This window comes from Hyla sarda, chromosome 2 (genome assembly GCF_029499605.1).
Source record: "Hyla sarda isolate aHylSar1 chromosome 2, aHylSar1.hap1, whole genome shotgun sequence".
NCBI lineage: Eukaryota > Metazoa > Chordata > Amphibia > Anura > Hylidae > Hyla > Hyla sarda.
Window position 1 is genome coordinate 276511846 of NC_079190.1, and position 25466 is coordinate 276537311.

The 25466-nt window shown below is 43.9% G+C and overlaps 1 protein-coding gene across 4 annotated transcripts in view; it reads right to left on the bottom strand.

Annotated features, from left to right (window-relative positions):
- Positions 1-25466, bottom strand: part of ADPRS (ADP-ribosylserine hydrolase) — a 41602-nt gene that overhangs the window by 5944 nt on the left and 10192 nt on the right. For all 4 annotated transcript variants that reach the window (XM_056557182.1, XM_056557181.1, XM_056557179.1 and 1 more), the window contains exons 4-5: positions 9801-9985; positions 8957-9057 (exon numbers count right to left, since the gene is read on the bottom strand). In XM_056557182.1, the coding sequence (XP_056413157.1) occupies positions 8957-9057; positions 9801-9985 (286 nt within the window). The remainder of the gene's footprint in view (positions 1-8956; positions 9058-9800; positions 9986-25466) is intronic.

A 25466-nucleotide genomic window follows, 5' to 3' on the forward strand; every position in this document is an offset into this window, starting at 1 on the left:
CTGGTCATATACTCTTTAATACCTTAAAGGACCCGGGTTTTTTCATTTTCAATTTTTCCTCCTTAACTTTAAAAAATCATAACTCTTAAAAATTTTCCCCTAAAATTCTATATGATTGCTTATTTTTTGCTTCACTATTCTAATTTGTAATGACATTAGTCATCTTACCCAAAAATCTACAGTGAAACGGGAAAAAAAAAATCAATGTGCGACAAAATTGATGAAAAAACACTATTTTGTAAGTTTTGGGGGCTTCCGTTTTTGCGCAGTAAATTTTTCGGCAAAAACGACACCTTATCTTTATTCTGTAGGTCCATAGGGTTAAAATGATACCCTACTTATATAGATTTGATTTTGCATCACTTCAGAAAAAAATCATGAATACATGCAGGAAAATGTATACGTTTAAAATGGTCATCTTCTGACCCCTATAACTTTTTATTTTTCTGCGTTCAGGGCACTATGAGGGCTAATTGTTTGCGCCCTGATATGAAGTTTTTAGCGGTACCATTTTTGTTCTGATCAGACTTTTTGATCACTTTTCATTCACTTCTTTTGTGGTATAAAAAGTGCTCAAAAGGGCGCTATTTTGGACTTTGGAATTTTTTTGCGCGTACGTCATTGAACGTGTGGTTTAAAATGCAGTATATTTTTTTAATTCGGACATTTCTGCACACGCCGATACCACATATGTTTATTTACACAGTTTTTTTTTATTCTTGGAAATGCCGGGTGATTCAAACTTTTATTAGGGGAAGGGATAATTGAAAGGGTTAATGATTTTTTTTACACTTTTCTTATGCAATATTATAGCTCCTATAGGGGGATATAACATTGCATTACTGATCTTTAACACTGATTGATGCATCTCCATAGGAATGGATCAATCAGTGTTTTCGGCAATTGAATGCTCAAGCCTGGATCTCAGGCTTGAAGCATTCATTCGGCGATCGGACTGCAGGAAGGAAGGTGAGAAAACCTCCTCCTGTGCTACAGCTGTTCGGGATGCCGCGGTGATCCCGAACAGCTCCCTGAGCTAGCCGGGCACTTTTACTCTCGTTTTTAGCCGTGCGGCTCAGCTTTGAGCGCGCGGCTAAAGGGTTAATAGTGCGCGGCACCGCGATCAGTGCCGCGCGCTATTAGCGGCAGGTCCCGGCTTCACTATGACGACGGGCCCGCCGCGATATGATGCGGGGTCACCGTGTGACCCTGCGTTATATCGCAGGACCAGGACCCAGGACGCACCCATACGTCCTGGGTCCTTAAGAGGTTAAAAGCAGGAAAGACACTGTACTGAACAGTGACATTAGCATAGGAAACAGTAATATGCTGACTGGCCATAAAGGCAGGTTTTTAGCAGGATTGGATTAATTGTGGGGATTAGGGTAGGAGATATCCATAACACGGAAGTCAGTGGAGAGCGGAGAACAATGAATGTAAGTCCTGGTGAGCTGGTACTTAACGCACCAGGGCGTACATTTACATCCTATACATAACCGCGAGCATCGGAGCAATGCTCGGGTCATGCGCGGCAGGTCCCGGCTACTGATAGCAGCCAGGGACCCGCCGGTAATGGCCGACATCCGCGATCGCGCAGATGTCAGCCATTAACCCCTCAGATGCAGTGATCAATACAGATCTCGGCATCTGCAGCGCTGCGGTCACTAAAATGGATGATCGGATTGCCCGCAGCGCTGGCGTGGCGATCCGATTATCCAGAACGGTGCACGGAGGTCTCCCTCACCTGCCTCTGCTGCCTTCCAATGTTCTTCTGCCCTGGTCTAAGATCAAGCAGACCAGAGCAGAAGATAACCGATAACACTGATCAGTGCTATGCCCTATGCATAGCACTGAACAGTATTAGCAATCGAATGATTGCCATAAATAGTCCCCTATGGGGACTATTAAAGTGCAAAAATAAAAGTTGAAAAAAAAAACTAAATTTTTTTTTTTAAATCCCCTCCCCCAAAATGTCCCATTTTCCTAATTTCACTCCCAAAAAGTGTAAAAAAAAATAGATATATATTTTTATAAAACATACTTGGTATCGTCAAGTGCGTAAATATCCGAACTATTAAAATATGCTAATGATACCGTACGGTGAACAGCGTGAACGTAACAAAAAGAAAGGCCAATATTGCTGCTTTTTTTTTTTTTTTATAACATTTTATTCCCCCATAAATTGATAAGAAAATGTTTTAAAAGTTTTATATATGCAAATATGGTATCAATAAAAAGTACAGATCACGGCACAAAAATGAGCCCTCATACCGCTGCTTATACGGAAAAATGAAAAAGTTATAGGTCTTCAAAAATAGAGGGATTTTAAACATACAAATTTTGTTAAAAAGTTTGCGATTTTTTTTATTTTTTTTTTTTTTTTTTTTTTAGGTGCAACAGTAATAGAAAAGTATGTCATCATGGGTATCATTTTAATTGTATTGACCCAAAGAATAAAGAACACATGTCATTTTTACCGTAAATTGTATGGCGTGAAAACTAAACCTTCCAAAGTATGCAAAATTGCATTTTTCCTTCTAATTTCCCCACACAAATAGTATTTTTTTGGTTGCACCATACATTTTAAGGTAAAGTGAGTTAATGCATTACAAAGGACAACTGGTCGCGCAAAAAACAAGCCCTCATACTAGTCTGTGGATGAAAATATAAGAAAGAGTTATGAACCTGTACGTCCCGAGTCCGCTCCCGTTCTATAACGCGGGGCCACGGCGTTGCCCCGCGTCATAGCGGGTCGGGCCTGGCCTCTAACAACGGCCGGGACCCATGGCTAATAGTGTGCGAAATTGAGTGCGGTGCCGCGCACTATTAACCCTTTTGACGCGGCGTTCAAAGTTGAACGCCGCATCTAAACTTAAACTAAATCACTGCCGGTTAGCTCAAGTGGCTGTTCGGGATCGCCACGGCATCCCGAACAGCTTACAAGACAGCCGGAGAATCCCTACCTGCCTCCATGCTGTCCGATCGCCGAATGACTGCTCAGTGCCTGAGATCCAGGCATGAGCAGTCAAGCGGCAGAATCATCGATCAGTGGTTTCTTATGAGAAACCACTGATCAATGTAAAAGATCAGTGTGTGCAGTGTTATAGGTCCCTATATAAAAAAAGTGAATAAAGATCATTTAACCCCTCCCTAATAAAAGTTTGAATCACCCCCCTTTTCCAATTTAAAAAAAAAAAACCTGTGTGTTAAATAAAAATAAACATATGTGGTATCGCCGCATGACGAAATGTCCGAATTATAAAAATATACGCGCAAAAAAATTCCAAAGTCCAAAATAGTGCATTTTTGGTCACTTTTTATATAATGAAAAAATGAATAAAAAGCGATCAATAAGTCCTATCAATGCAAATTGGTACCGCTAAAAACTTCAGATCACGGCGCAAAAAATGAGCCCTCATACCGCCCCATACGCGCAAAAATAAAGTTATAGGGGTCAAAAGATGACAATTTTAAACGTATACATTTTCCTGCATGTAGTTATGATTTTTTCGAGAAGTACGACAAAATCAAACCTATATAAGTAGGGTATCATTTTAACCGTATGGACCTACAGCATAATGATAAGGTGTCATTTTTACCGAAAAATGTACTGCATAGAAACAGAAACCCCCAAAATTTACAAAATGGCGTTTTTTTCTTTAAATTTTGTCTCACAATGATTTTTTTTTCCGTTTCGCCGTAGATTTTTGGGTTAAATGACTGACGTCATTACAAAGTAGAATTGGTGGAGCAAAAAATAAGCATATGGATTTTTAGGTGCAAAATTGAAAGAGTTATTATTTTTTTAAAGGTAAGGAGGAAAAAACTAAAATGCAAAATGGAAAAACCCCGGGTCCTTAAGGGGTTAAAGGGGTATTCCGGAGGAATTTTTTTTTTTTTAATCAACTGGTGCCAGAAAGTTAAACAGATTTGTAAATTACTTCTATTAAAAAAATCTTAATCCTTCCAGTACTTACTAGCTGCTGAATACTACAGAAGAAATTATTTTCTTTTTGGAACACAGTGCTCTCTGCTGACATCACGAGCACAGTGCTCTCTGCAGACATCTCTGTCCATTTTAGGAATTTCCAAAGCAGCATATGTTTGCTAAGGGGATTTTATCCTTCTCTGCACATTTCTTAAAATGGACAGAGATGTCAGCAGAGAGCACTGTGCTCGTGATTCAGCAGAGAGCTCTATGTTCTGAAAATAATTTCTTCTGTAGTATTCAGCAGCTAATAAGTACTGGAAGGATTAAGAGATTGTTTAATAGAAGTAATGTACAAATCTGTTTAACTTTCTGGCACCAGTTGATTTAAAATAAAAAATAAAAATTTCACCGGAGTACCCCTTTAACCCCTTAAGGACTCAGCCCATTTTCACCTTAAAAGAGAACTCCAGGAATATAAAAATTGTGGCCCATACTGCCGGCAGTAAAAAAAATTAAGATGTACATACCTTCCTCCGCTCCCCCGGTAACCGGCTCCTGTCTCCGCCGCGATCCACTTCCTGGTTGCCGGTGGTCGGATAAGTCATACTGCGCTCAGCCAATAACCAGCCGCAGCGAAGTCAGACTCGGCTGGCGATAGGCTGAGCGGCAGTGTGAAAACGCTTCAGGACACAAAATTCTTTACTACACCGGCACCTGCGGCCGGGGCCGAAAACGTCATACTGCAGCTCAGCCTATCGTCGGCTGAGTCGGGACTTCACTGCGGCCGGTGATTGGCTGAGCGCAGTATGACTAATCCGACCACCGGCAACCAGGAAGTGGATCGCGGCGGAGACCGGAGCCGGTTATCGGAGGCCCCAGGGGAGCGGAGGAAGGTATGTACATCTTTATTTTTTTACTGCCGGCACTATGGGGGACAATTTTTATGTTCTGGAGTTCTCCTTTAAGGACGCAGCCAATTTTATTTTTGCGTTTTAGTTTTTTCCTCCTCGCCTTCTAAAACTCATAACTCTTTTATATTACCATTCACAGACCCATATGATGGCTTGTTTTTTGCGTGACCAGTTGTACTTTGTAATGACATCACTCATTTACCCTAAAATGTATGGTAAACCCAAAAAATGTTTTTTGTGTAAGGAAATGAAAACGAAAATCATAATTTTGCAAGTTTGGGGGACTTCGTTTTCGAACTGTACACTTTACGGTAAAAAATACATGTTTTCTTCATTCTCTGGGTCAATACAATTAAAATTATACCCATGGTTATGTACTTTTCTGTTATTGTACTGCTTATAAAAAAATCTCAAACTTTTTTTTTTACAAAATCAGTATGTTTAAAATTGCCCTATTTTGACCACCCCTAACTTTCTTATTTTACAGTATTTAGGAATCTTTTGCACCATGATCTGTAGTTTGTTTTGGTACCAGATTTGCGTATCTATGACTTTTTGATCGCTTTTTATTAAATTTCTTTGCAGTTTGATGTGACAAAAAAAGCTGATTTTTTTTTTTTTTTTACCTTTACGCCATTTGCTGTAGGGGATCATTAACATTATATTTTTATAGCTCGGACATTCATGCACGCAACAATACCAAATATGTTTATTTTTTATCTTTTTTTACGCTTTTATGTATTAATATGGGGAAAAGGGGGGGGGGGTTCACATTTTTTTTTACTTCTTTAAAAAAAATAATTTGCATTTATTTTACAATTTTTTAGTCCCCATAGGGGACTATTTACAGCAATCAGATTGCTAATACTGTTCAGTGCTATACATAGGGCATAGCAAAGATCAGTATTATCAGCAATCTTATACTCTGGTCTGCTGGAAGGCAGAGCAGTGCAGAAGACCCCGGGAGACAGAATGAGTCAGGTGAGGGCAGTGCCGCGGGTGATCAGATCAGCCGTTATAAGTGCCACACTGCCGCAGATGCCGTGATCTGTATTGATCGCAGCACCTGAGGGGTTAATGGCAGACATCAGCGCGATCGCTGCTAACAGCCACCGGAACCCGCTGGGAATGAAGCGAGCACATCTTCTGGGCTCGTATTACAGCTGCGCCGTAAATGTACCGCGCTGTGTGCCAAGAGGTGCTATGCAGCGCCATACATTTACGGCGCATGAGGTTAAGGGGTTAAAACCAGCAAACTATTATAAGAAGCAGAATAATAAAGCGTGTCAGAAAGGGACACTGGGGGCATGGAAGAACAAAAAAGGCTGTGATTGCTCCGAAGACAACAACGGAAGGCAATATATTAATTTGGGGTTTTGCTTTAACTCTGCTGGATAACCCCTTTAAGTAATAGGACAACCAGTATACTTAAAGGGGTACTCCGCCCCTGGCATCTTATCCCCTATCCAAAGGATAGGGGATAAGATGTTAGATCGCCGCAGTCCCGCTGCTGGGGACCCCGGGGATCTTCGCTGCGGCACCCCGCCATCATTACTGCACAGAGCGAGTTCGCTCTGTGCGTAATGACGGGTGATACAGGGGCTGGAGCAGCGTGACGTCATGGTTCCGCCCCTTATGACATCATGGCCCATCCCCTTAATGCAAGTCTATGGCAGGGGGCGTGACGACCACCACGCCCCCTCCAATAGACTTGTATTAACGGGGGCGGGGCGTGACGTCACGAGGGGCGGAGCCGTGACGTAACGATGCTCCTGCCCCTGTATTGCCCGTCATTACATGCAGAGCGAACTCGCTCTGTGCAGTAATGATAGCGGGGTGCTGCAGCAGCGATCCCCGGGGTCCCCAGCAGCGGGACCCCGGCGATCTGACATCTTATCCCCTATCCTTTGGATAGGGGATAAGATGTCTAGGGGCAGAGTACCCCTTTAATGTTATCACTGAAAATCATGGACTGTAACGTCCAAATTAGACTATCAAACTATCAAACTTTAGCTAACATTTATCTTTATTACAAAAATGTCTTAAAACCCTATCACGTACAAATTTGAAAGAAACAATGCAAGAATCGGTAAGAATACAACTGTGGGAATCTCACAATCAGAGATCCTCCTATGGGTTAATTCCACAAATTCCTGACTCGTTTCCCCATATATCAGATAGTATTACGGTTCATCAGGGGATTTGACAGTGTATAAAGTGTAGATTCTATGTGTTACATAGAGTGTCAACAAACAAATACAGATTGCTAATAAGCAGCAAAACATTGCTACGCAAAGTGGTACAGATGTTTTCCAGGGATGCAGCTCTCCATTAGAAGTATATAGAAGACTTCATAGATATCTTCATAATGTGATCCTCATTCCTTGTAATGTAGTGAGGATGCCTATGTAACTGTTGTATAAATATCTCATAGATAAACGTGGTAAGGGAATGGCCGTAGAGGTTTGTTAGTGATCACCCACACGTCAGATAACCAGACAAACTCTCCAGAGGTACACTCCCCAGTGAGCAAGCATAACTACTGCATATAGAACAGAAACTTCCGGCACTTCACTCCACAACCATTCATGGATAAGATCCATCAATATTAAAGAGAAATATGATAAAGATATCTTTCCAGGACCTATGGCAGTCTCAGAAAATGATAAAGCCAGGGGGTGCCACCATAACAGAAATGTTGCCATTAAATACAGCAGAGTCTCCACTGCTGTTAAACACTGTCAATGACCACTAGAAACTCCAATCCAGGTTAGTGCCCGCTAACCTGGATTGGAGTTTGTAGTGATCATTGACAGTGTTTAACAGCAGTGGAGACTCGGCTGTATTTAATGTGAGATTCCCACAGTTGTATTCTTAGGCTGGATTCACATCACGATTTGAGTGTCCGCTGTGCAGGGACAGGTACTGACAGATACGGAGCCATTAACTATTATGGGGCTGCGGACCCGATCGTAGTCTGCTAGTGACTACAATCTGGTCCTTTTCTCAGCATGTCAGATTTTTGACACAGACTGAAAATAGTGGTCTGCCACGATTTTCAGTCCCTGTCAAAAATCTGACCTGCTGAGAAAATGACCAGATCGTAGTCACTAGCAGACTACGATCGGGTCCGCAGCCCCATAATAGTTAATGGCTCCGTATCTATCAGTACCTGTCCCTGCACTGATACGATTTCATGCGATTTGAGCTTCTGAAATCGTATCTGTGCAGCGGACACTCAAATCGTGTTGTGAATCCAGCCTTACCGATTCTTGCATTGTATTTATCAAATTTGTATGTAATAGGGTTTTAAGAAATTTTTTGTAATAACGATACATTTTAGCTAAAGTTTGGATAGTTGTTTCAGTATCGTTTATGTGTGTCCTCCCACCAGCAGGTTAAAGGGGTACTCTGGACTAAGACATCTTATCCCCTATCGTTTGGATAGGGGATAAGTTGTCTTAGTGACGGAGTACCCCTTTAAATCTGCTGAGACAACTACACAGAGACAAAGCCTAAGCTGCATAGAAGCTTTGTCAGAGAAAAAAAACTGTTTGCAGTACATGATTATAGCCTAAGATATGGTCATTAAGTTAGAAAGTATTCACCTAAACTAGACTTAAAATGTACCCTTTATCAGATATCCTTAAGAAGAGGTAGAACCTCCAAACCCTTAATACACAATACAGGCCAAAAAGGAAGATTACTTCCATCAACAATGATACTACCAATCAAACAGATAACAAGGTATGTACTAGTTCTGATAAATGTGCATACAAGAGTATAATTAGTACATACTGTGATATCTGTTTGGTGGTATAATGTCTATGAATAACTTGATAAGGTAGACTGGCTACATATTTTCAGTGATTTTTCATTTCATTAGAATCTATATAATTCTCCATTATTCCTCAAATATAGAAATGTCTCCCCTAGCATGCATTAGGCACAGTAGCTGCTGGGAGTCTGAATATGTCCAACCTGTGCACATAGCGAAATTTGTGGTTACCAAATTTGAGGTTATCAAATTTTTCAATATAATAAAATTCCTCAAAGTGCTAAACTTATTACAACTTATTAAAACAATATACCCCCAAAAAAAGAAAACACTCACCAAGTTCATCCACCACTTCTTTGCAGGACACATTTCCTTTATCTAAAAATTCCTTAATCTTCTTTAGTCTGTTACAGTATGGAAACTCTCCAAGCTCCAGTCTACAATGAGAATTACATTCTAAAATAAACAGATTTAATTGAGGAGCAGCCATCATACTGAACACTGAAACACATTTTTTAAAGCATGAACTCATTTGACTAATACTCAACATTACATGGAGTTTTCTAAAGCCAATATTTATAATATGCTATCAATATCCAATAGGTAAGGGTCCAGCATCTTATAAGCTTGAATAATACTTTTGAAAAAGCTGAAACAATCATTGTTCACCAGAAACAGAACTGTACTTTTGGTAGTAGCATTGCATGGTATCACATACAGCTCACCGTGGCTTAATCACATATTACTGACCTAGTCATAATAGTATAATCTTTGTTCTACTTCGAAAAGTGAAATAAAGTCGTCTCAAGTGGTCTAACTGCCCAAGAACTTGTAGCTTACCTTCTCAAAAACAAAGGATTAAAATATAAATAACCTAGTCCTTCACGCTCATGACATCTTCTACTAGGAAGTCGAATGCCACCATAAACTATTATTTAGTCAGCCGACCCCCCCCCCCCCAAAATCGGAGGGTTCATATAATACATAAGTCATCTGTCACTTATGTATGAATGTAATGTAGTTTCTCCTAAATTAGTCTATATTCACACAATGCTAACATCAGAGCATGTTACTTCCCCAGAGAAAGCAGGATAAAGGGTCTGACAAAACATTCACATAGATAACCCCACAAACAGATCTGCATGATGTACCCATGAAATAGCATGGTGCATTAACTTACTCCATAGCATCACTCCGAGACTTTTCATCTGCTTCTACTTCCTTCATGTTTCTCAGAAGATGCTCCAGAAAAGAGTCGCGACTCAAATTCCCCTGAAGAGCATAGTGCACCGCAAGAGCCAGAAGGATGGCCCCATTGTAGCCCAGTGATGAAGCATGCGTCAGTTCTCCACTGATTTTAGAATACTGTTTAAACAAGACAAACATTTTTGTAGTGGATCCCCATCAATATTGCTTTCCTACTTTATTGATGTTACAGTATTTTTTTGTTGTTGACACTGACTGTGAGTGCACTACAGAGAAAGCCAGGTGGCACAAGTGCTGCATCACCTGCCCACAGTTATTAGGCTATGTTCAGATGCTGGAATGTCCGCACGGAAAATCTCTGTGCAGATATTTCACTGACAGCGGTGCACCGGCATAACATGCTGGCTCTAGGACCGCTTGGAAAAGTGCCGTCTTTTAGATGGCAAAGCATTTCCAAGAGAATTCTGCAGAAAAAAAATAGACATGTCTATTCTTTCTGTGGACACCGGAATGTGAATTTCCCCCCTTTGAAAAGTGAAGCAGAATCCCATTGATATTCCGCTACTGTGGAATCTCGGTGCAGAATTCTAATACAAACATCATCATGTTATAGAGCAGAAGCTTAGCAGAGATATATATCTTTGTGTGAAAAAGATTGATTATAACTTAGGCTTCCATTGATCTGTGTGCTCTGCTCTCGATTGATAAAGCAGGCTGTATCATTCAGAGTGCCAGAGCCACCGCAGCAGGAGAGGCAAGTCCTCAGGCTACCTCAGCAGTAGATCGCCCCCCCCCCCCCCCCCCGATCGCGCTGCGGGGGGGGGGGGGGGGGGGCGTGATCCACCCCACTGGACCACTAGGGACTGAATACAGGAACCTTTTGATGCCGCTGTCAACTTTGACAGGGGCGATCTAAAAGGGTTAATAGCCAGCCACGGAGATCGCCGCATGTTAGCAATTAACGCCGGCCCCCAGCTACAGGAATCAGCTGGGGGCCGGCATGACGCGGGATCGAGTCGGGAGCCCACGTCATACCCCGTTAACTGCCATTGGACGTGTATACACGTTCATGGCCGTTAAGGTGTTAAGTAGGGAAGCGGGCGGCATGCTCCGCAACCCTGCGATGTGTCGTGTGCTTTAACTTTCATTTTTGAAGCAGGGTTTTTAAAATGAATATTGTGAGTGACAGCAGGGGCCATATGTATATTAACCTCTTAAGGACCCATGACGTACGGTACGTCATGAGTCCGCTCCCGTTCTATAATAGTGGGTTGGGCCTGGCCTCTAACAACGGCCGGGAGCCGTGGCTAATAGCGCTGGGCACTGATCGCGGTGTCGCGCGCTATTAACCCTTTAGACTCGGGCATTCAAAGTTAAACGCCACGTCCAAAGTGAAAGTAAAACATTGCCAGTTAACTCTGGGGGCTGTTTGGGATAGCCGCAGCAAAATCGCGGCATCACGAACAGATCTAGGACAGCAGGAGGCTCCCTTACCTGGCCTCCTGTTGTCCGATCGCCGAATAACAAGCGGCAGAATCATTGATCAATGGTTTCCTATGAAAAACCATTGATCAATGTAAAAGATCAGTGTGTGCAGTGTTATAGCCCCCTATGGGAGCTATAACATTGCAAAAAAAAGTAAAAAAAAAAAAAAAAAAAAAAAAAAGTTAACCCCTTCCCTAATAAAAGTTTGAATCACCCCCGTTTCCCATTGAAAAAAAAAAAAAAACACAAACAGTGTAAACAAAAATAATATTAAACATATGTGGTATCGTAGCGTGTGGAAATGTCCGAGTTATAAAAATATATCATTAATTTAACCGCACGGTCAATGGCGTATGCGCAAAAAAAAATCCAAAATAGCATATTTTGGGTCACTTTTTATATCATGAAAAAATGAATAAAAAGCGATCAATAAGTCCGATCAATACAAAAATGGTACCGCTAAAAACCTTCAGATCCCGGCACAAAAATGAGCCCTCATACCGCCCCATATGCGGAAAAATAAGGAGATTTTTTATGCTTACCATAAAATCTCTTTCTCGGAGGATCCATTGGGGGACACAGACCATGGGTGCATGCTGCTGTCACTAGGAGGCTTGACACTATGGCAACAAGAAAAGTCGGCTCCTCCCAGCAGGGTATACCCGCCCACAGGCACCTGAGGTAATCAGTTTCTGTCCCAGGGCAATAGGAGAAGACCGACAGGTCAAGAGAAAACCACAAACTGTCCGAGCAATCAGAAGAAAAGGCAACTGAACACACCTTCGGTCAGATAACTGAAATAAGAACACCAGAAAAAAGGGTGGGAGCTGTGTCCCCCAATGGATCCTCCGAGAAAGAGATTTTACGGTAAGCATTAAAAAAAAATATCCTTTTCTCTATCGGCTCCATTGGGGGACACAGACCATGGGACGTACCAAAGCCGTCCCTTGGCTGGTAAGGAATCAGACAGGTGGATGGTTGGACCACAGCCGTCTGCAACATCTTACAGCCCAGAGTAGCATCAACTGATGCGAAGGTATGAATCTGGTAGCACCTTGAGAAAGAAAGCAAACACGACCACGTGGACGCCTTACAGAACTGCAAGGCCGAAGCCACGTAGTGGAGGGCCCAGGTTGCCCCGAAAAACGGGTGGAATGAGCCAAAACCCTGAAGAGTGGGATCTTCCCCTTGCAGCGGTAAGCTCCCAAAATGGTTGTCTTGTCCAACGACCACAACAGGTTGTGGAACAAACGCTTCCAGGGATGAGAAGGGGCCGGACAAAAGGACGGTAGGACGATGTTCTCATTGAGATGAAAAGGCCAAAACCATATCAGGTACGTAGGACGGACCTGGACGGAAAACAAAACAACTTGTCCTGGTATACAACCAGGAAGGGAGAACGGGCAGGAGAGAGCTGCCAGCTCTGAAACCCTCCTAACAGAGGTAAGAGCAATAAGGAATGCCACCTTCCGGGGAAGGAGGCAAAGAGAAATGCCCCTGAGAGGTTAAAAAGGGGGGCCTTGCAGGGTATCTAAGACCAAGTGCAAGTACCAAGGGAAAAAAAGGGGACTGATAAGGATGGGCAGCTTGTGCCACTCCCTGAACAAGGTTTGGACATGATAATTGAACACCAGAGAACGTTGAAAAAGAATAGAACCGGCCGAACCTTTGACCCCTAAGGGAGCTGAAAGCCAACCACGACCGGAGAAAAAGGCTGAGTTTCACACCAACAGAAATAGTATGGTGGTAAATCTTTGCAGAGGAAGGCTTGTGAGCCCTCAGCATGGTGCGAACCACTTGGGAAGAGAAAACGCGGGTCATCAGAACCACTGTCTCAACCGCCATGCCGTCAAAAGCAGAGACGGCAAATAGGGGTGGCACAGGAGACCCGATATAGGAGGTCTGGACAATAGGGAAGGTGCAGAGGTAAGTAGTTCAGGAGCCTGACCACGACGACGTACCTTGCCCGCCGGGGCCAGTCTGGGCCACGAGAATGGCGGGAACGCCCTCTGCTGTGAGTTTCCTCAGGACCCCGAAAAGAGAGGAAGGGGAGAAAATAGATAAGGTAGGGCAAAGCCCGACCAATAAACAGATAAGGTAGGGCAAAGCCCGACCAAGAGAGAGGAATGCTTAGTTGTGGTGGGACGTGCAGAGGTCTACGCCTGGAGCGCCCCAGAGGTTGCAGATCACTGCAAACACCTCCGGATGTAAGGACCACTCGCCTTAGACGGCTGAGGAACGGCTGTGAAAGACCCCATCCCAGAGACGCCCGGAATGAAGAGCGCTGAGATGGCCGGAAACCTGAGTTCCGCCCAGAAGGGAATTTCCTAAGAAGCAAGCTAAGAAAAGGATTGCCCTAGGCCCCAACATGTTGAAGGGGAAAAGGGCTTCTCGAGGGGCCAAGGCCCCAGATCGGCCGGTCCTTGAAAACACCTCCCCAGCCCGACAGACTGGCAGGGAGGGGTAGGAAGGAGCGCCCCCAAAAAAGCAGGGGGGAAACGAAGCCACCATAGAAGGGACCGACAAGACTGTCGAGAGAGAATGATCTTACGGTCGAGAGACAATGGAGACCTGTCCCACCGGAAGATAATCACCAGTTAAAGAGGTCGGTGATGAAATTGGGCAAATGGCACGGCCTCCACAGCCGCCGCTAACCAACCCAGGACATCCATGCAAAAGGGAATGGAAACTGGAGCAGGGTGCCGAATTCATCGGACTCTTGATAAGAGAGTCAGCCGATTGGTCGGCGGAGTCGAAGCGGGCAGAGGCCGTGTCAAACTGGAGCCCCAGGAGAGCGGTTGGACCATCCAACCGAAGTGAGACAAGGTCTGGAGGTTGAGACTAAGACTCTCCAGGATCTGGGCCCTGGCTGGAGCTCTGATCAGGAGGTCGTCCAAGTAAGGAATCACGGAAATAACTGTTGTCCGTAAAAGGGCCATCACAGGCGCCAGGACTTTGGTAAAGGTCTACGGAGAAGTGGTCAGACCGAAATGGAGAGCCACAATAGAAAAGGACCGTCCGGAACTGCAAAGTGGAGGTACCGCTGATGACCAGAACAATGAGATGTGGAGGCAGGCATCCTTGATGTCCACCGAGGAATGAAAATTCCCCATGAACGCCAACACCGAATGGAGAGACTCCATTCATGGATGGGAAAGCAGAAGATGCTGGCTGAGATACTCGAGAACCAAGATTGGGCGAACAGAAACGCCTTTCTTGGGGACGACAAAGAGGTTGGAATAAACCTCGAAAACGTTCCCCTGAAGGAACCGGGACAATTACTCCCTGGATAAAAAAAAGGAGCTGGATCCTGAAGAGTAAGAGGCGACCAACCACCCGAGAAAGGTCGGCGGGTGGGGGCGACCCTTCAGACCGAGGAAGGCCTACGGGTATCTGATGGGGTCGCAAAACAGCCGGAACGGATAGCCGGGAGAGATAACCTACGGGAGGGACAGGTCCGGAAGGAGGGAGCCCTCTTCCCGTGAAAGCGCCCGGCTGGACCCTTTGGTGGCACCAAAAGTCTGCAGAACCCAAAGGAGGACTTACGACGGAAAGCGGTTCTGTGAGCCTTATCCAGAGGTAATAAAGAACTCTTTTCCGCCCGTTGCCTCACTTCCTGAAGGCGGCATCCACATTCCAGGCTTTAAGCCACATGGAGGGACGGTGGCTACCAGGTAGCTTGTGGCAAAGGCAGGACAGTGGCTGCGTATGGAAGCAGAACATAGAAAATCTCCAGCTGTGGAGCATCGGAGAGCTAGATTAAATAAATCCTCCAGAGGGATCTTGAAGACTACCCTGGCAGAGATGGGAGACCATACCGAAAGGGCCCTTGACACCCAGGCTGAAGCAAAAGCAGGAAGATCCTGCTGTCTCAAAGGCAAAGTTTACCAAAGTTTCCACTTTCATGTCCGCTGGATCCTTGAAGGCAGCCGCATCAGCCAACGGCCAGGTAGGTGCCTTAGAGAGGCGAGAGACCGGCAGATCCACAGTTGGAGAGGAGGTCCACCAAGCAATGAGGTCTTGGGCGAAGGGATACCGCGCTTGAACCTTCTTCGTTTCCTGAAACTTCTTGTCAGGGTGCCTCCAGGCAGATTCCAGCAGGGCGTAAAATTCAGTGTGAGAGCTGCAGGTCTTGGACCACGTCGGAAGTTCCTGTGTCCTTTAGCAGGAAGGGGTCTCTCATGGCCGAAATCAATGAGTACACCCCATCAGACATATCTGTGCGGTCCTCTGAGTCGGAGGCCGAATCAAACCTCATCCACAAGTTCTCCGGGTAAATGGGAACGAGGTGAGGCAGCCCTGGAGGATGGGCATGATGAAAGGAAACTTCTGGAGCCACGTCCAAAATTCCTGGGTCCTCTAGATGGAAGGTGTCTCTTATGGCCGAAACCAATGAGTGCACCATGTCCGACATATCCGTGCAGTCCTCTTCTTGTCGGCTGGTGAACCAGAGTCCCAAGCGGAAACTTCATCCACAAGTTCTCCAGGTGAATGGGAACGTGTGAGGCGGCTCTGGAAGAAAGAGAGACTGACCTGGTACGCGGGTCTGGAGAGCCAGATCGGCGACCATGGGAGCGGCCTCTAGGGGAGTAACAGGACCGCCCGTGCCTGCCGGGCCGGTGTAGGGAGGACCTCTCCAAGGCAGTCACCACAGAACGGGAGACCTGAGCCAAGTCGCATAACGACTGGGAGAGGGAGGAAACCCAGGCTGGAGGGGCGGCCGAACCCTCCGGGTCAGTAGAACCAGAAATTTTTGAGTTACAGCTTTACAAGTGTAATAAGTAACTAAGGGCTAGTTATCTGTTGGGAGAGAGGAACAGTTCTGGGCATGGACCACATCTCCCAATTCTGTCCCTAAGGCAGCTGCTGCGAGTAGCATTTTTGCCCATTGAGAACTGCGGCTGATGAAGAAGAGGGGGCTGTGCTAAACACAAGGGCTCTGTGATTGGCCCTGCAATAACCCCCTTATGCGCGCACAGCGCTGATTGGGGTGCAGTTCACGCCCTTATGCAGGCTTCGGCAGCCCTGGGTGAGCGGAGCCAACACGCACCGGGCCGCCGAAGTAATATACAGCCCGATCCTTAATGGTGCCCGCTCCCGGCCCCGAGCGCATATGCAAACGCATTTGCGCCAGCGGGGGAAGGGAGGGAGCGGGCGAGACACTGTCGGCAGCCGCGCTGCCAAAACTAAAGTAAGAATGGCGCCCACAATGAAAGATATACAGCCCGGTCCCTAATGGTGCCCGCTCCTGGCCCCGAGCGCATATGCGAACGCATATGAGTCAGCGGGGGAAGGGAGGGAGCGGGCGAGAGACTGTCGGCAGCTGCACTGCCAAAACGAGAGTAAGAACGGGCGCCTGTAAAGACAGATATGCCCCGCCCTCTTGCAGCCGCGGTAATACTGTGAAACACCACACACCACACGCACATGATAACTGAAACATACATGTGCCTGCTCAGCCCCAGATATAATAAAGAACCCCCAATAAAGGAAAGGAGGGAAATCCCTCCTGGCCAGCCCCAACAGTCCCCATATAGAAGAGTGGGCCAAAAACTGGGGGTCTCCAGATGTTGAAAGTCCTCCCTAAAGAAAACAAGGGGAAAATACTCACCTTAGTCAGAAGAACTTACCTCATGAAGTCTTCCCAATGAAGTCTTCAGCCAGCTTTTGTCACCTGCATCATGCCGGGCAACCATGTGCGAGTGAGGCGAGCAGGGAGGTAGGGGGACCCGGACCCATGAGGTACAACCCCAGGCGCTGACCATTGGTGAGAGGGGGTTAACAGTACATAAATGCAATGTCTGTGCCCCCTCAATCGCAATGGGGAAACAGTGAGCCGCAGTTCCTGAGTCCCCACCTGAAAACAGGAACAAAAAAGGAATAACTAACTAACACGTCTCCTAATCCTAGGAAAATAATAAAACATAAGACCTGGTCTGGGGAGAAGTCCAGACCATGTCCACCTCCTTAAGACACTAAGCTAAAACTGATTACCTCAGATGCCTGTGGGCGGGTATACCCTGCTGGGAGGAGCCGACTCTTCTTGTTGGCATAGTGTCAAGCCTCCTAGTGACAGCAGCATACACCCATGGTCTGTGCCCCCCAATGGAGCCGATAGAGAAAAAAAAAAAGTTATAGGGGTCAGAATATGACAAGTTTAAACGTATACATTTTCCTGCATGTAGTTATGATTTTTCCCATCGACAAAATCAAACCTACATAAGTAGAGTATCATTTTAATTGTATGGACCTACAGAATAAAGATAAGGTGTCATTTTTACCGAAAAATATACTGTGTGGAAACCGAAGCCCCCAAAAGTTACAAAATTAAAATTTTCCTTCAATTTTGTCACACAATGATTTTTTTTCTGTTTTCGCCGTATATTTTTGGGTAAAATGACTGATATCATTACAAAGTAGAATTGGTGGTGCAATATATAAGCTATCATATGGATTTTTAGGTGCAAAATTGAAAGAGTTATGATTTTTCAAAGGTAAGGAGGTTAAAAAACGAAAGTGCAAAAAATGGAAAAACCCTGTGTCCTTAAGGGGTTAAAAGCGCTGTGCGGGGCAAGATATATAGTGCTGCAGGGGGCAGACATATAGCCTATATATCTAACCCCCCAGCACATTTATAATATGCCCCCCACAGCACATTTTTAAAGATATAACCCCCGCCAGCACATTAACCCCTTAAGGACATAGCGTTTTTCCATTTTTGCACTTCAGTTTTTTTCATAACCCTTTCACTTTTGCACCAAAAAATCCATATGATGGCTTATTTTTTTCTCCACCAATTATACTTTGTAATGACATCAGTCATTTTATCCAAAAAGCGACGGCAAAACGAAAAAAAAAAAATCATTGTGCGACAAAATGGAAGAAAAAAACACCATTTTGTAAATTTTGGCGGCTTCTGTTTCAACCCAGTACATCTTTCATTACAAATGACACCTTATCTTTATTCTGGAGGTCCAGACGATTAAAATGATACCGTATTTATATAGGTTTGAGTTTTTTAATACTTCGGAAAAAAAAAATCATAACTACATGCAGGAAAATGTATACGTTTAAAATTGTCCTCTTCTGACCCCTATAACTTTTTATTGTTCCATGTACCGGGCGGTATGAGGGCTCATTTGTTGCGCCGTGATCTAAAGTTTTTATTGGTACCATTTTTGTTTTAATCTGACTTTTTGATCGCTTTTTATTTATTTTTTTAGGTTATAAAAATGTAACAAAAATAAACAATTTTGGATTTGGAATTTCTTTGCGCGTACACCATTGACCGTGCAGTTTAATTAACAATATATTTTTATAGTTCGGACATTTACGCACACGGCGATATCACATGTTTATTTTTATTTACACAGTTTTTGTTTTTTTTATGGGAAAGGGGGGTGATTCAAACTTTTATTAGGGAAGGGGTTAAATGATCTTTATTAACTTTTTTTGTTCACTTTTTTTTTGCAGTGTTATAGCTCCCATAGGGGGCTATAACACTGCACACACTGACCTTTTACACAGATCACTGCAAAGAAATAGCTTTGCAATGATCAGTGTTATTGGCGGTTGATTGCTCAAGCCTGGATTTCAGGCTTGCAGCAATCAATCGTCGTTCGGATGCTCAGGAGGCAGGTAAGCCACCCTCCTGCTGTGTCCTAGTTGATCGGGACATGGCGATTTTATCGCCATGTCCTGATCAGCCCGACTGAGCTGCAGGGATGCTTTTACTTTCACTTTTATCACTTTGATTGCCGTGTCTAAAGAGTTAATGCTGGACATCTGCCGGAACGGCAATGTCCGGCATTAGCCACGGGTCCTGACTGTGGATAGCAGCAGGGACCATGCGGGTATGATGCGAGCTCAGCTCCTGAGCTTGCTTTCATAACCTTCCCGTGCCGCAGCACCGTATAAACCCGGCTTTCTGCGGCAAGGGGTTAATAAAGATATGAGCCCCCCCAGCGCGTATATATATATATATATATATATACACACACACCCTCCGCCAGCACATTAATAAAGATATGACCCCCGCCAGCACATTATATATATACCCCACCCCCCTGGAGCGCATTAACAAACATATGGCCCCTGCCAGTTTTTTATATTATATATATATATATATATATATATATATATATATCCCCTGCCAGCGCATTTATATATACCCCCCACAGTGCATTAATAAACATGACCCCTGCCAGCTCATAGATAGATAGATAGATATATCTATCTCTGTCTCCCCCACAGCACATTTGTCATAATATGCCACCACAGCGCTATGAATGAAAAAGTATATCTATCAGCAGCGCATACTTTTCATTCATAGCGCCGCAGGGGTATATGTATACAGATGTGCTGGGGGGGGAGACACATAGCGCTATCTGCCCCCCACAGCGCTTCTATATACATATGCCGCCGCAGCGATATGTATCAAAAGTATTTCTATAAGCATTATCGGCCGGCCGGCTGCTGGCATTATGCGCTGCTGATAGAAATACTTTTCATTCATATCACTGCAGTGGCATTTTATGTATATGCGCTTCTTCCAGCTGTGTGCGAAAACGGCTGTTAGCCTCTGGAGCACCCTCATCCACAGATCTCCCAGCTCCACGGATCATCCGGAAAACAGACCTCCACTAGACCGGAGAGTGCAAGTGAATTTCCTTGTTTGCTAGCATACTATTGTCTACTACCTTTGATCACTTAGCACCCCGGCAGGTAAAGGAAATATTTGCAATTACGGCCACTGACACCGCAATCACTCTCCTAAGTTCAGCAATACATTACACAATGGGACATTAAAGCAGTGCCCTCCAATTTCTCTACAAATACACACACATTATATAATATATATATTATATACATACATACATACATACATACATACATACACACAGAGTGACCCCCCCCCCCCCGACCTACGATGGCCCCGACATACGATCATTTCAAGATACTATGGCCTCTCAGAGGCCATCGCATGTTGAAGGCAGCATCAACATACGATGGACGGCGATATTCAGGGCAGCGGTGATGGTCCGGAGCGGCAGGGACACGCGAGTACAACCTTTAATACCAGTGGTCTTAAATCTGCAGACCTCCAGATGTTGCTAAACTACAACTCCCAGCATGATGGGTGTTGTAGTTTTGCAACATCTGGAGGTCTGTCGGTTGTAGACCACTGTCCTATACTTTACATTGCACGGATCCCTCAACATACGATGGTTTCATGGTATGTTGATATTACCATCGTATGTTGAGGGACCACTGTATATTATATATGCGGAAAGAGTAAGACAGCCCTACCCAGTTTCTTTAAAGATCCTTGACCTGTCTGGTGCTGTGATTTTGGACTGTCTATATATATAAAAATGTGCTGGCGGGGGTCATGTTTATTAATGCGCTGGCGGGGGGTATTTATATATGCGCTGGGGGTCATATGTTTATTAATGCGCTGCAGGGGGTGGTTTATTGACACATCTGTGGTGTGAATAAACCACAACTTTGATTCTATCAATATTGGAGTGCCGCTTCTACCTTCACACTGTGTGTGTATATATATTATATATATATATATATATATATATATATATATATATATATATATATATATATATATAAAATATAATACGCAGGCAGGGGGTCATATCTTTATTAATGCGCTGCTGGGGGCATATTATAAATGCGCTGGGGGGCTGGATATATTTACAACATGTCTGCCCCCCCCCCGCAGCGCTATATATCTTGCCCCCCACAGCGCTTTTAATATACATATGGCTTCCGCTGCCACTCAACAATGTTCATTTTAAAAACCCTGCATGTGAAAGTCAAAATACACGATACATCGAAGGGTTGTGGACCCATGCCACCCTGTAAGTTGTTTTCCGGCTTCCCTTCTTTGTTTACACTGCGGGGTTAGGCTGCATTCACACCACGTGTTTTTACATACGGGTGCCGGCAGGGGGAGGGGCAAACGCGGTTTCCTGACCGGACCTAAAACCGTAGTATACTACGGTTTTAGGTCCGGTCCAAAACCGCATACGGGTCAAAACTGAGCCAACCGGAGTAATCGTTTGACTCCGGTCGGATCATTAAAGTAAATGGAGTCACGGGCTGATCCAGCTGGGGTACGGGAGCATCCGGTTTGCCCCTCCGGATCCGGCAGCCATATGTAAAAAACGTGGTGTGAATGCAGCCTTACTCTGCACTGCCTGTGTGCACGCTCCTTGCACTTGTTCACAGGCAGTGCACGCCCATGCATAAGCTGTATGTCATAAAGCAGAAATCAGCTATACTGGATACCAGCATGCTTTATGGCTGGTATCTGGTATGCTGCAAAATGAAGACTAGTTTGTCTGGCTAAAGACAGAAGACCCCTAGTGGTGGCTATTTTTAGATTTAACTTCTGTGGAAAATTGAATTTTTTTTTAAATAAATTTATATTACAAAAAGCAATCATATGATTAGTTATATAATATATAAAAAGTTTTCAACAATGACAGTGCCTCTTTAATGTTGTGTCCCCTTAAAGGGGTACTCCGGTGGAAAACGATTTTTTTTTTTTAAATCAACTGGTGCCTGAAAGTTAAACAGATTAGTAAATTACTTCTATACAAAAATCTTAATCCTTCCAGTACTTATCAGCTGCTGTATACTCCATAGGAAGTTCATTTCTTTTTGAATTTCTTTTCTTTCTGATCACAGTGCTCTCTGCTGACACCTCTGTCCGTGTCAGGAATTGTCCAGAGCAGGAGAGGTTTGCTATAGGGATTTGCTCCTGCCCTGGACAGCTCCTGACATGGACAGAGGTGTCAGCAGATATCAATGTGGTGAGACAGAAAAGAAATTCAAAAAGAAAAGAACTTCCTCTGTAGTATACAGCAGCTGATAAGTACTGGAAGGATTACGATTTTTTAATAGAAGCAACGTACAAATAAGTTTAAATGTCTGCTGCCAGTTGATATAAAAAAATAATGTTTTCCACCGCAGTACCCCTTTAAAATAACTCAAGACACAGCCATTAATGTCTAAACCATGGCAACAAAAGTGAGTACACCCCTAAGTGGGTTAAAATTGGTCCCAAAATGTCCATATTTTGTGTGGCCACCATTATTTCCCAGCACTGCCTAGTTTACCAGAGCTTCACAGGTTGCTACTTCTCTTCCACTCCTCCATGATGACATCACGGAGCTTGTATTTCGCCCCTCCACCATTGGATTGAGGAGGCCACACAGATGCTTAATAGGGTATAGGTCAGGAGGCATGCTTGGTCAGTCACATTTACCCTCAGCTTTTTTTTTTTTTTAGCAAAGCAGTAGTCGTCTTGGAGGAGTGTTTGGGGTCATTATTTTGTTGGAATACTGCCCTGCGGCCCCAGGAAGGAGGATCATGCTTTACTCCAGTATGTGTCAGTACATGTTGGCATTTATGGTTTCCTCAATGAACTGTAGCTCCCTAGTGCCAGCAGCTCTCATGCAACCCCCAGACAATGACACTCCCACCACCATGCTTGACTGCCGGCTAGACACACTTGCCTTTGTACTCCTTGCAGTCACACATGCTTGACACCAGCTGAACCAAATAAGTTTATCTTATTTTAATCATACCACAGGACTTGGTACTAGTAATCAGTGTCCTTAAGTCTGCTTGTCTTCAGCAAACTGTTTGCTGGCTTTCTTTCTTGTGCTTAATCTTTATAAGAAGCTTCCTTCTGGGATGACAGTCATGCAGACCAATTTGATGCAGTGTGTGGCGTATGGTCTGAAGCTAAACCCCCACCCTTCAACTTCTGCAGCAATGTTGACAGCACTCATATGTCTATTCCCAAAAGACAACCTCTGGATATGACGCTGAGCATGTGTACACAACCTTTTTTGGTCGACCATGGCGAGGTCTGTTCTGAGTAGAACCTGTCCTGTGAAACCTCTATGTGGTATTTTCCCGTGCTGCAGCTCAGCTTTATGGCAATCTTCTTATAGCCTAGGCCATCTTTATGTAAAGCAACAATTCTTTTTTCAGATTACAAAACTGTAAAGGGTGTACTATAGATGCTGTATATTTATGAGAAAAGATGAGGCAATGTATATCAATCTACTCAGCTCTTTCTGCCCTATAATATGATGGCGATAGATGACATTGCATCACTGGCCAGCTTAAGACTGCCAGGTTAGGCTGATTAATGTTAGACTAGAGTTCTCTCTAAATTATTCCCAACTCTGATACCCATTTGACCTGTCATTGAAATCTACACCAGCTCAGAACTTACGCAGATTTCAGCTAAGGGTAGAGTCACACACAGCGCATCCACAGCATTAATTCACGCTGCGTATGTGCAGATGGCAGTCACAGAGCAAACTCACTGATGCAGCTGGGTAGTTCTGTGTGTCTGCTAGTGACTGCCGGTGGTAAAGTCACCACTACGAGCAGACACACAGAGCTACCCAGCGACAGTAGGGAGCTCGGTCTGCCGTCGCTGTGACTGCTGCATCCGCAACATGAAATGTGTTGTGGATGTGCGGTATGGGACCCTACCCTAAAACTTACACCTGTGTGCAGATGGCTGCTGATGGTGCATGAATAATGGTTGCTTTTCTGAAGTAAATGTGCTCGCTGCTTCCGGGTGTAGTGTGGAAGTAGTACATGCACAAGGAGGGGGGGGGGGGGGGGGGGGAGTTATACATTTTTATGAAGGGGAGGTTGTGTAGAAGTACAAGTGCACAAAGGAAAGCATCATCATATGACTATTTTTATCTATAATAAATAGTAAACCAGTCCTCAAAGGATCGTAAAGAGTGAAAAATGGATGGATAGATAGATAGATACATAGAGAGAAAAGGATGATATCCAGTGTGAATGTCACAGTAAAACGTTGTAAAATCAGTATTCTGGACCTGAGATATGGCTAATTAAGTGTACAATATTTATTATACATAAAATAAAATGGCAATCCGCTACTATCCAAGCAGGACCCTTGCTATGGAAGTAGTAAGATAATAAAATTTACAAATAGATATGACGACAGGTGTTAAATGGAATAAAACACAAATGGAATATAATAAAACCACCTATAAGGAATCAGATGTCCATAATCAAATGCCTCAGTCTCTTATGAAATTTACTCAAGATAAGTGTGGAACAAGTCTCTTAATCAGCCATATCTCAGGTCCAGAATACTGATTTACAACGTTTTACTGTGATTCACACTGGATATCATCCTTTTTTCTCTATATCTATCCATTTTTCACTCTTCACGAACCTTTTGAGGACTGGTTTACTATTTATTATTCAATTGTAGGTCTATTTAGGGTTTAGATTATACCAGTTAATCTTGGGAACATTCTTATGCTTTAGTGAGCTACACCCTCTCTTTATCCATTTATTTTTATCTATACCTCAGTCAAGTACAGAGACACCAAAAAGGACCTTGTAATCAGTATCTCCTGCATTAGCCTACAGTTCTTAACCCCTTAAAGACTCAGCCCATTTTCACCTTAAGGACGCAGGCCTTTTTTGCAAATCTGACCACTGTCACTTTAAGCATTAATAACTCTAGGATGCTTTTACTTTTCATTCCGATTCCGAGACTGTTTTTTCGTGACATTTTGTACTTTATGTTAGTGGTAAAATTACGTCGATACTTGCATCCTTTCTTGGTGAAAAATGCAAAAATTTAATGAAAAAAATTGTAAATTTAGCATTTTTTTTTTACTTTGAAACTCTCTGCTTATAAGGGAAATGGATATTCCAAATAAATTATATATTGATTCACATAAACAATGTGTCTACTTTATAACTGCATCATAAAGTTGGCATGTTTTTACTTTTGGAAGACATCAGAGGGCTTCAAAGTATAGCAGCAATTTTCCAATTTTAAAAAAAAATTTCAAAATCTGAAATTTTCAGGGACCAGTCAAGTTTTAAGTGGATTTGAAGGGCCTTCATTTTTACAAGGGGTAAAAGGAGAAAAATCTTCCTAAAATTTGTAACCCAATTTCTCTCGAGTAAGTGTTCGGCGGGCGCAGTAGAGGGCTCAGAAGGGAAGGAGCGACAGTGGGATTTTGAAGAGTGAGTTTTTCAGAAATGTTTTTGGGGGGCATGTCACATTTAGGAAGCCCCTATGGTGCCAGAACAGCAAGAAAAAAAAAAACACATG